The sequence below is a fragment of the Ovis aries genome, chromosome 5, assembly GCF_016772045.2.
Source record: "Ovis aries strain OAR_USU_Benz2616 breed Rambouillet chromosome 5, ARS-UI_Ramb_v3.0, whole genome shotgun sequence".
Classification (NCBI taxonomy): Eukaryota; Metazoa; Chordata; class Mammalia; order Artiodactyla; family Bovidae; genus Ovis; species Ovis aries.
The window spans coordinates 12,780,933-12,792,905 of NC_056058.1; the positions used below are offsets into that span (position 1 = coordinate 12,780,933).

The 11,973-nt window shown below is 55.9% G+C and overlaps 1 protein-coding gene across 2 annotated transcripts; it reads right to left on the minus strand.

Annotated features, from left to right (window-relative positions):
- Positions 1-336: 336 nt before the first annotated feature.
- Positions 337-11,578, minus strand: CDC37 (cell division cycle 37, HSP90 cochaperone). 2 transcript variants are annotated; one of them, XM_004008518.4, is made up of 8 exons: positions 11,382-11,578; positions 4,678-4,959; positions 4,222-4,330; positions 4,001-4,116; positions 3,535-3,657; positions 2,755-2,937; positions 2,593-2,664; positions 337-905 (listed from the first exon to the last, which is right to left on the minus strand). In XM_004008518.4, exons 1-8 carry the CDS (start codon positions 11,481-11,483, stop codon positions 750-752), a joined length of 1,143 nt encoding a protein of 380 aa, XP_004008567.1. In that variant the 5' UTR covers positions 11,484-11,578; the 3' UTR covers positions 337-749. The 2 variants fall into 2 exon arrangements, with proteins under 2 accessions (XP_004008567.1, XP_060272266.1); XM_060416283.1 differs by having other exon boundaries at positions 337-2,664.
- Between the last annotated feature and the right edge of the window lie 395 nt (positions 11,579-11,973).

Below are 11,973 nucleotides of genomic sequence, written 5' to 3' on the forward strand. Positions count from 1 at the left end.
TGGAGAATGAAGGGCAGTGGACAGACTCAAGATCAATCTTGGAGGCAGAGCTGGCCCCATGGAAGGTGAGACACAGTGGAGGGCGATGCTCCCAAATGGATGATGGGAGGGGCCTAGGGGAATGGGATGAGCCAGAGATTTCACGGGGGTGGGGTGAGAGCTCGGATCCAAAGCTCTGACCTGAGGAAGGGTTCCAGGTGATGGAAGAGCCTGGAGTGTGGATGCGGGACACAGCCCATTTGCTGGAGGGCAAAGCCAGGGGTGTAATGGGCCCAACCGCCAACACTCACAGGTCCCTTCCCACTCCCCAGAGAAGAGCTGTGCCCACGGCCCTCGTGATGCCCCACAGAGCAGCTGAAATCCTTTATTGGAAGATAACTGTTGTTTACCATATAGAAGACTTGACGCGGGCAAACAGTGAAAACAGAGCCCACAGTGACTGGAGCAGGCCCCTTGGCTGGGGAGCCACCCCCAGCCCATGGACCAACCTGGCAACCTCTGCCCCTCCCTGGATCCCCGGGCCTTTGGCTTAATGCTGATGGGGGGCTGCAGGCAGTGAAGCCCCTTTGACTCAAAGCAAAGACTTGGATGAGGGCTGGGGGAGAGAGGGGAGATGGAAGGGGCATAGGGGGCCCCTCCGGGCTAGGTGGAGGAGCAGCAAAAGCAGAGGAAGCCCGGACCTGGGGAGATGGCATCTATTTTTGTTTTCTGAAAAGGGGCGCACGGGGGCCTGCGGCAGCCGGGGCAGGTCACGCGCTGACATCCTTCTCGTCGCCTGACTTGGAGGTGGCTTCCAGCAAGGGCTCCCCAGTACCCGCCTCCTCCCCCTCTTTAGCCTCGCTGGACTTGGAGTTGGGGACCCAGAGGCCTGAGTCGATGCAGCGCTGCATGTGGTACTTCGCGTCCTGTGGGGAGAAGGGTGGGTGGGTGAGGCTGGGCTGCCGCCTGGTGGTGGCACCCCGTCCCCTGCGCATCCCCAAGCCCGCTTTCTGCTCTTTCTACGTCAGAGCTGTCTGGGAGGAGGGTAAACTGTAATCTTTGTCTGTAATCTGTGCTATCCAACATGGCAGCTACCAGACGTGGGTGCCTACTGAGTACTTCGAATGTGATTGGTGCAAGGCAAGGACAGTGCTTGAAATTTTACTTCATTTATTTTTTAATACATTTATTTGGCTGAGCTGAGTCTTAGTTGTGGCATGTGGGATCCAGTTCCCTTACCAGGAATCAAACCTGGGCTCCCTGTACCGGGAGCGTGGAGTCTTAGCCACTGGATCACCAGAGAAGTCCCTGAATTTTACGTAACTTTAATTCAAAGTTAACTTCCCAGGTGGAACTAGTGGTAAAGAAGTGAAGCGAAAGCTGCTCAGTCATATGTGACTCTTTGCCACCCCATGGACTATATAATCCATGGAATTCTCCAGGCCAGAATACCAGAGCGGGTAGCCGTTCCCTTCTCCAGGGGATTTTCCCAGCCCAGGAATGGAACCCAGGTCTCCTGCACTGCAGGCAGATTCTTTACTGTCTGAGCCACCTGGGAATCCAAGTGGTCAAGAACCTGCCTGCCAATGCAGAAGACATCAGACACCGGTTCAACTCACAGGTCGGAAAGATCCCCTGGAGGAGGAAATGGCAACCCACTCCAGTATTATTCCCTGGAGGATCCCATGAACAGAGGAGCTTGGCAGGCTACAGTCCATGGGGTCACAGAGTCAGACGTGACTGAAGCAACTTAGCACAAACAACTCAAATTTTAAAAGTGTAGGTCTAGAACAAGGGTCAGCAAACTTAAAAAAATAAAAATAAAAAGCCAGACAGCAAATATTTTTGGCTTGAAGGTCCTGTAGCCCCTGTCAAAACCTCTCATTCTATCACACCTCAATATGGCTGCAGCACAAAATCAGCTACAGACAAGATGAAAATAACCCAGCCTGGCTGCTGCGGTTCCAGCAAAATTTTATTTACAGACAGGCAGTGAACCTTTGAGCCAGACTCTCTGAAGACCCTTGGTCTACATGCTTATCCCCATAGAAGCTTTTAGAAACCCTGAGCTGGTCTAGAAACTAGATCCATTTTACAGAAGGGAACCAGTGTGGCCAACCAGTGAGCTAAGCAGCAGGAAGCGGCTTAAACAGAGGTTCGTTAAGACTCAGGGTACTTATCCACCAGCGCTGTTATTGCTCCAAAGAGCTGAGGTTTGCCAGCGCGAACCACATACTTGGCCCTGCTTACGGATTTTGTGAGTTAATATGTTTTTTGAGAGAGACTGGTTTGATGGGGTAACTGAGACTGTGGAGCGGACCGCTCCGAGTTGCTGGCAAAGGTAGTGTCAGCTGGGTGAGCTCATAAACAGCCCACAGGGACAGGGACACTCAATCTAGATGCTGGGCACATAGCAGCTGCTCAACAAAAGTGAGAGAGCGTGGGGCATGAAGCCTGGCTGTCTTGTGTGCCGGCCACATGGTGACAAAACCTCCCTGGCTCTTTTGAGAAGCCCAGGAGGGGTACTGCCAGCAGCAACGTGGTCAGCAGGGCTGGAGGAGGTGGGGGAGACACACTGCCTGACCAGGTGGGCTTGGGTGTGTGGTTACTCACGGTGGGGTCCATCTTGCTGATGGCGTCTTGGAGCATCTGCACATCCTTTGCGTCAAAGCATTTCTGAAGTTCCTGTGGGTGCAGGGGGCGGGGTCAGGGCCTGGGTCCCAGGGATCCTGCTGACAGCCCACCTGCCACCTGCCAGGGTCTGGGGAGCCTCACCTCAGGAAGGGACTCGTAGACCTCGACAGGGTCCAGGCCGCCGGGGCCAAGCCGCTTCTTGCGCTCCTCTTCCTCGTATTCCTTCATGGCCTTCTCAATGCGCAGCTTGGCACGGCCCCGCACGCGGTCTTTGAAAGCCTCCAGCTCGTCATTGAAGCCCTCCATGTACTGGCGGTCGGCAGTCTGCAGGGGAGGGACTGTGTTCACCAGGGGAGACTTGGGAGCCCAGGACCCTCCCAGTGCAGGTCCTCAGGGCGCCCAAGGGCTCCCCACAGCTGGTCCTGAACTAAATCACAGGTACTCTGAGGCTCAGGCCTCTCCTCTGCTCTGTCTAGCCTCCTCTGTCTTCTCTGAGCTCAGCCTTATACCCCTGTACTTACAATCATCTGACTGAATGTCCCCTTATACTGCAGACTCGTGGCACCCACCTCCTCCACATCCTCCTGTGGAGTCTCGAAGGCACCTCAAACTCAACACAGCTGCCCTTAATCATCCTCCGGTCTGCCCTGAATCTCCCCTAGCTCTGCTCTCCAGGTGTTCAGGTAAGAAACCCACAGGCGCTCATGACTCCGGCCCTCACCTAGGTTGGGATTTTCAGCACGTGCTGCCAGCTTAGCTTTCCAAATCTCCACTGGAGCCACCCACTACCCAGCTCCTCCACGGACTAATCCTCTGCTGATGGATGAGATTCTGATCACAGAGGCTTGAGTCCGAGTGGATCCGTGTCTGCCTCCCCCAGTGGCCCGCAGGCTGGATCCCTGAGGAGGACCACCTCCCTACCTTGATCTTGGTGAAGAACTGCCGGAAGCAGGCACGGGGGTCCACCTTGAGGCTCTTGGCCAGCTCCAGGATGAACTGCATGACGATGGTCTGGTGAGCCACCTGCTCCATGAGGGCACATTTCTGCCAAGGGAGGACAGCGTCACCAAGTGGCAGGCTCCTGTCCCCAGCCCCCACTGTGTGAAAACACAACTTGCACTTAAATCTTATCCGTGGCTTACTTGGACGCTGGTCTTAATATTTAACTTCAATGTAAAATTAACGCCCTTTTCCCCCTAAGAGATAATGGTATGGCTTCCTATATTAGACTCCAGACAGTGTTTAAAAATACATTCTTTTTCCCTTCATGCCTACTGTAATTTTCTGAACAAACATGAATGATGAAGAGAATTTTAAAAATATGAGAAAAAAAAGGCAGAGCCTTTTGGGCCCTCCCAACCCCCCACTCAGCACTGTCTGCACACACCTCCTCCACCTCTAGGTCAATGCACCAGATGACCAGGTAGTTGGCTGTCTCCTCGCACACCAGGTGGACGTTGTCTGACAGGTACTTCTGGCTGTCGTCCCAGCGGCGCAGCATGCCTGCCAGAAGGTGATGGTGAGGTGCTCCAGCCCCCCCGGACGCAGAGGGCCAGCCCTCCCTCACGCGCACCACCCACCTGGAGCCCACGCCTGGGCCCAACTCACCGAAGTGTTTGATCTGTTTCTCATACTTTTCCACGAAGGTTTTGTGTTTCTGCTCCCTCACCTCTTCCGACTCCTCCTCTGCCTGCTCAGGCTTGGTGTTGACCATGCTCTGTGGTGAGGCGAGAAGGGGAGTGGGCTGGGGCGAGGCTGCGGCCGCGGGGCGCCTCGAACGTGGCCGGGCCGGCCGCGGCCGCAACGCCCATCCCATCCACAGCGGAGGCGGTGACGGTGCCGTGCACATCAGTGTGGCGTGGGCGTGGCAGGTGTGGCCTCGGACTGGGGCCTTCGGGCAGATCAGAGGGAGGGGTACTGGTGGAGTGCCTCACCGGCCAGGCCCCCCACCTGCTCTCTTCCCCTCCGGCACTACCCCCCTTTCCACCAGCATCCATCCATTCCTGGACCTGCGCAGTGCTCCCTGCCCCTGCCCGCTGCCCGTCAGGCCCAGGCCTCGCCAACCTTGCTGAAGCCATCCTTGCTGAGCGTGTCCACGTTCCAGGGCATGCTCTTCTCCTTCTTGCGCATCTCCTCCAGCTTTTGCTCCCAGCTCCGCTCCTCCTTGCGCAGCTGCTGCGCCTCAGCCTGCAGCCGCTCCAGCTCGGCCTTGCCGCCCTCGCCCTCGGCCACCTCCAGCTCCTTCAGCTTCCGCTGGCACTCGGCCACCTTGCGCTTGCACTCGCGGCAGCCCCTGTCCAGTTCCTCCTTCTCTTTCTGGAACTGCTCCATGCGCTCCACCCGGGCCTGAGGGTTGGGCATGGCCCGTCACTCTGGGGAAGAGCTTAGCCCTGTCCCCGGCCCCGGGCTCTCTAGTCGCACCTGGGATAACCCCAGAGAAGGTCCACACTGACCTCCACGCACTGGATGCCCGGCTCCCGCTCTCACCCCTAAGGTAGGCTTGAGCCAGGGCGGGTGCCTTCTCTGCACTGAAGCTTCTATGGCTGCCGTCCCCAGAGGTCCAGTGAATAAGAATTCGCCTTCCAACTCAGGGGAAAGTGGTTTGATCCCTAGTTGGGGAACTAAGATCCTAGTTGGGGCAACTAAGCCAGGGTCACAACTAAAGAGCCTGTGTACTGCAATACACAGAATCAAAGATCTTGCGGCACAAAGATCTTGTGTGCCACAACTAAGACTCAATGCAGCCAAGTATATATATAAATGTTAAAAAAAAAAAAAAAGAACCTTCTATGACTCCTACCTCACTCGGAGCAAAAGCCTAAGTCCTCCCCGGAGCCCATAGAGCCAAGCACAACCTGTCCGGTCTCCTCCACAGCCTCGTCTCCTCTTGCTCACCCCCTCCCTCCAGCCACACTGGCTGCCTCACCTTTTCCCGAACTCACTTCAAGCCTCAGGGCCTTTGCACTGCCTGTGTGTTCCCTTGGCCTGGAATGCTCTCTCTTCAGAACCACCCCACCTCCCCAAACCCTGCATCTTCATCATCTTCAAATGTCTCTTACAGGGAATTCCCTGGTGGTCCAGTGATTAAGGCTCTGAGGCTCCACTGCTGGGGACCAGGGTTCAATCCCTGGATGGGGAACTGAGATCCTGCAAGTCATGTAGTGCACTCAAAAAAAATGTCCCTTCCAGATGAGGCCTTCCTTGATACTGCTGAGGATCACAACCGCCCCCTCTCCCACTCTGCCTGATCTTCCTCCTCAGCACTTGTCACCTGACAACATTCTGTGACAGTTCTCTCTCCTGTTTTGGGTGCTGTCCACCTCCAAGGAGACTGGCTCCACAAAGGTGGGGATCTGATCACTCTTGTGACTCTAGAGCCAGGAACCTGGTGCACAGCTGCGACTTAAGACTTGTTGGATGTAATAATCACACGCTGGAAGAAGGCCTCCCCCCTCCCCAGGGTCTCAGGCTCCCCTTCTGCCTGGAGCACCCTCGGTAACACTCAGGCACCCTACTCTGGCCACATGGCCCTCCAGCCACTGCTGTCTCGGTGTGTTACAGGCACCACCAGCTCTGTGCCCAAGACTGAACTCCCCAACTCAACCCCCCACCTGAGCTCCCCCAAACCTATTTTTCTGTGTCCTCCCTCAGGGAAGACCCTCGTCCCTGCCTCCTGTCCCCAGCTGAGGCCTGCTGTGAGTCATTCCCTCCCTCGGTGCCACCAAATCACCACACTTTTCCTTTCCAGTCGTCCCTCTAATGTGCTCCACCCCACGGGCTGCACCTGGATCCGCAGGGCTCACTCAGCTATCTCCAGGCCAGCACGCCTCTGGAGCCCAGCGTGGGGCAGACCCACCAGACTCCTGTATACCCCCATCCTAGACGCTGCTCCTCAGAACTCTTCTGCTGAACCTCAAGCTCAGTGATGGCACGTCAGCTCAGCTTCCTCATCCAGACCCCTCAATGGATCACAGGGCTCTGTCACTGTCCACCCCTGCCCCAGTTCCCCATCACCTCCCCCAGCTCCCTGCAATGTCTGCTCAACCCAGAGCCACGGCCTGAACCCTGAGAGGTGCCACGGCTTTCCATCACCTGCCCCTGGTTCCCCGCAGCATCTCCTCAACCCAGAGCCACACACTGAACCCTGAGAGATGCCATCACCATCTCCCCACTCCAGGCTCAGAAGCTGCCAGGGGATTCCTGGAAACGCACCCATCTGACCACAGCCCTCCCTGTTCAGATGGGACCCCAAATTCCTGCCCCAAGCTGCCCAGACGGCACCAATGTTCCTTGAGGGGCTGGGTCTCAGACCAACGCCGCCCTCGTGGCTCCCCAAATGGACCAGCTCTCTCCTGCCTCTTAGCCTCTGCACATGCTGTTCCTCCTTGCTGGAACTCCCCTCGCTCCATCTGCTTTGTCCATAAGTCTCAGCTTCAATAAAGCCTTCCCCAAGTGCGAGACCCCTAGAATCACTGAGCCCCAAAGGCCCCTCGGTGGTCATCAGGTGACACGATGAGACGCTGATGGAAAGCCTTGAGACCCCAAACCGGGGGTCATACCCCATGGCCACCACATAATGGCCGGGAGTCTCTGGGCCAATCCCCAAACCTCAGTTTCCTCATCTGTCAGAGGCAGAAAACAGTGCCAACCTCACGAGCTTGCACTGGAAGACACAAAAGAGGCTGTACAGCCAGAGCTGTGCTGGACGTGCAGTCAGCCCATGACCACACGGGCTGCTGTCATCACTGTCTGCCCAACGGGACGGTCTCCCTTTCTGGGGACGGTACTGGGGCTCAAACAAGAAGTGCACTTCAAGTGCTTAGCTCGATACCCGGTACATGCCTGGTAACTGGGAGCAGTTGCTACTGCATCAGAGCACCCAGCTCCACACCTACTGGCAGTGTGACCTTAGCAAAGTCGCTTACACCTCCCCCTGCCTTGGTGTCCCCCTCTATGAAATGGGTGTGCTAAATCGCTTCAGTCGTTTCCGACTTCTCGTGACCCTATGGACTGCAGCCCGCCAGGCTCCTCCGGATTGCCATTTCCTTCTCCAGGGGATCTTCCACAACCAGGGATTGAACCCACAACTCTGGTGTCTCCTGCACTGGCAGACGGGTTCTTTACCACCAGCGCCACCTGGGAAGCCCTATGAAATGGGGCCTCACAGGGCTGTTGTGAGGATTAAATGAGTTACCTCAAGGAAACCGCTGGCAACATCCTGTCCTCACCACCGCCATGGCCACGGTCACCAGAATGGTTTGCTGACTCCAGGCACTCATGGGTGAGTGCCGGGAGACCCGAGCCCTTCTCTCACACCCCACTGGACTGACATGACCAATCATGAGCCTCACTTTTCCCATTTGTTTAAGGGGTGGACAAGACCCTTAAGGCCTTGCAGCCGCTACTGCCTCCCTTTTTTCACGACAGGCCTGTGTCCTTCTGAAACCTTCCCCCTGCCTTGAGAGGGGTTATTAGCATCACCGCTGGCCTCAGGGGATAGCAGGAACCTACCACACTGCTGGTGTCTGCTAGGTGGCCATCAAAATCCTCCAGCATCCTCTGAGCAGCCGCCAGGGAGGCCAAAGCTAAATAAAGGCCTCGTGGAACTGCTGGGGGTGGCAGCCTGCCTGACCTGGGCTTTACACCTCCGGGAGAGGCTGTCAGGCTGGGCAGGGCAGAAAGGTGTGGCGAGAAGGGGCCACAGGCGTCCCTGTTCCCTGCCTTACACAGAGACGGGGGCACCCAAGGCTCACAGAACCTGGATGCCGCCTGGCTCACTGAAAGGAGCCACAAGAAACCAGGGTTGGCAGCTGTTTCTGGCCAAGGGAGCCAGGGAGCTGGAACTGGGAAGACTCACTTGTCCCCTTCTGGAGCCTTGGGATTAGTTTTTATTTTTTACCATGAGCATGAATTATCCAAGCAATGATGATGACAGGAGCTAAAGTTTCCACAAAGCTTATTATGTTCCAGTGTTGTCTTGCAAGCAGTACACATGTTAAATTCATAAGGTGGCTCTCACAAGCCTATTGGGTGGGTACTATTAAGACTGCCAACTGGGGAAACTGAGGCACACAGCGATCAAAACTCACTTCCGGGGACTTCCCTGGTGGTTCAGTGGCTAAGACTCTGTGCTCTCAATGCAAGGGGCCCCAGTTCGATCTCCGGTCGGGGAACTATTAATAGATTCCACATGCTGCAACTAAAGATCCAGCACACTATAACTAAGACCCTGTGCGGTCAAATTAATTAAAAAAAAAAAAAAAAAAAAACCCTCACTGGATCACAGCAAGTCAGTGATATGCAGAAGGAGCAGGATATGAACCCAGTCGGGCAGGCCTGCGCTCACAAGGGTACCAGGCTACCTTTTGGCTAATCCCCTCTTCCACTCTTGGTATTGCTTACTCTTTCCTCCCAGGCGCCGAGCCAAGTTCTTTCAAGATCTAATCTCATTTCATTTTCACGACAGTCTCATGGAGGCGGAGGGCTCGCTCCCCCAAAGCAGTGATGGTCCTGTGGCAGGGCTGGAGCCCAGGCTGCCAGTCACTGGCAGCTGAACCTCGTGCTGGAGACACCAGGCTCCCTGCCTCCACTCATCTCCACGACAGCCCTGGGTCCTCAGCGGTTGGACAGGGAAAGGTTTTGCGCCAGGAGGGAGTAGGGCGTGGTGAGAGGAGGATGCTGTATGAGAGCGGGCATGGCCTCCCAAACCAGCAGGACCAAACCTGGTGATAGAGATCAACTTCGTGACAAGAATAGGTGTTCCCGAGAATGAGCTTTAAAGCTTTGCGGAGAGCTTCAATATTTCATCATAAAATGTCACATATGGCAAGAGAGAAATACTAGAACTTTCTTTTTCCACTCCAGTGGCTTTCCCACCAGGTACACTAGCCAGGTGAAAGGGTTAGTCGCTTAATCGTATCCGACTCTTTGCAACCCCATGGACTGTAGTCCACCAGGCTTCTCTGTCCATGGGATTCTCCCTCCAGGCAAGAATACTGGAGTGGTCACTATTCCCTACTCCAGGAGATATTCCCCACCCAGGGATTGAAGCTGGGTCTCCTGCACCGCAGGCAGATTCTTTACCATCTGAGCCACCAGGGAAGCCCTAGCCAGGAGGCTGCTGCTTTAAGTAATGGGTTGGACCCAGAACTGGGACTAGATGTAGGCACGGATACTGTGTCTCAGCAGGATGAGGAAGGGCGCTTCTAGGTGTTTCTGGATAAACAACTGCAAGCTGATACATGGGAAGACAGAATGAGGTTTTCCTAACTGGAAAGTTCTAGAAGGTATATTCCATAAGTGTGAGAGCAAAGCAGCCCCTGGAATGTGGGTGTAGGAGCTCTGAGTTGGTGGAGCAAGAAGTTAGCACACAAGGTCTCAGGAGAGCCATTCTGTTGGTCTGTGAGCACAGCTGAGCGGCTGCGGGGGTGGGGGGGGGGGTTGCAGGTTGTCGAAAGAACATACAGACTTGGGATTCTGGGGGTCTGTATTTGGGGGAAAATAGATAAAAGAAGGGGCGGTGAATCTGGAATCAGGATGGGTGGGTTCCTTGTAACAGCAGGGTCATTGTGGATGTCTGAGAATAGCACACCAAGTTTGGGTCAGAAGGGAGATGGGATGGATTTGGGTCCTGGACTTGGGTTTGAATGTGGCATTCTGAAGCTGGCAAAGGTTCCCACTGGAAGTCTGTCTTGGGGGTGGGCGGGGACTGGGTGTGAGGTACCAAGGAGGGGCAGGGGTTCTGGCTGGGCAGGAAGCCACGTGGGTAGGGTTTCCTGATGTAATGGGAAATTGGGTCTAACAGTACCAGAGGCTAAAGAAGAGCCTCCGGAATTGGAGGCTCCATCAGGGTGGAGGTGGTGGTTCATTCTGAACAGGACCCAAGTTTCAAAATTCCAGGCCTAGATGAGACTGAGGGCCTTGGGGGGAGGGGGTACCAATCTTTGTTCTAGGGGAGGGGTCCTGGGTGTGGGTTGGAGTCCCAAGCCAGGAACAGAAATCTCAGGGGAAGACAGAATTATTTTATTCAGAGGAGTAAGACTTCTGGATCTGAACCATAAGGATCCAGAAAAGCAGGTCGCAGAACAGACTTAAACTATTGGGAACTCTAGGGTTTTGGAGGACTTCCAGACGGGGCCAGTGGTAAAGAGCCTGCCTGCCAATGCAGGAGACATAAAAGATCCCTGGATCGAGAAGATCCCATGGAAAAGGAAATGCCAACCGACTCCAGTATTCTTGCCTGGAGAATCGCACGGACAGAGAAGCCTGGCGGGCTACAGTCCATGGGGTCACAGAGTTGGACACGACTGAAGCGACTGAGCACAGGGGTTAGGAGGAGCCATGGAACAGCCAAGATCTTAACTGGGTACCCGACTAGGTTCAGGATCCAGATTCTGAGGTAGAAATCTGGGTGTAAATGGAAGATCCCAAGCAGGATTGGGAGGCACGTCAAAAGCTTGTCTTGGCAGTCTAAATTCTAAAAATATACCGTACAGGTCAACCTGGCGTTTCAAGAAGAAACTGGAAGCGCGGGGCGGTGGGGGTGGGGGGGGGGGGGCGGCGCCGGCATCGCGGGCAAGGAACTCAGGGGTCCCGGCAATTCTATGGCCCCGGAATTGAATCGAAGAACCCTAGGCTATTCGGAAAGTCCAGGCTGTAGGGGGCAATCCCAGGTATCAATGGCTGGGGCCCCCCGGCAGTATCAGGGGGTCAGAACTCTGAAGCGGAGTCCCGGGAGTGGGGGAAGGGGCTGGGCGCGCGAGCTCTACCTGGTGCCGCCAGCGGAAGAGGCTAGCGGTGTCGATGTTGGGGTGCGTCTCGTCTTCATCATCAGACACCTCGATGTGGTCCCACACGCTGTAGTCCACCATCTTGCCTCGGGGCCCAGCCCTCCAGGGTTCTGGTAGCGGTGGCGGCGACGGCGGCGGCGGCAGCGGCAGCACTGAGACACAGCCCGCGGAGCCCCGCCCCTTCCGCTTCCGCCCTGACGCTTACACCCCTCCCTCGCGTGACGTCACATCCTTAGTAACCTCAGCAGCGGCACTGGCGACCAAGTTCTTAAAGAGCCCTGCGCACGTGTTCCGGCTCTCGGGAGTCCGCTGAGACCTCACCCCATCCGGCTTCCGGCCTCCACTAGGCCCTTCCTGGGGAATTACGGGTGGGTTCTCCAACCTCGAGCCCCCCTCATCTCCCGCTACCCCACGGTGGGCGTTTACGGCAGCCTTGGGAGAGGGGGCAGTTGGCGAGACTGAAAAAGAGGATTGTCCTCTTAGCCACGCCACAGTGACGTCAGCCTGAGCCCACTACTGGGGCTCGGCCTCGGCGAAAAGACCTCGCTCCCGTCTTTTGTGAAGAGGGACT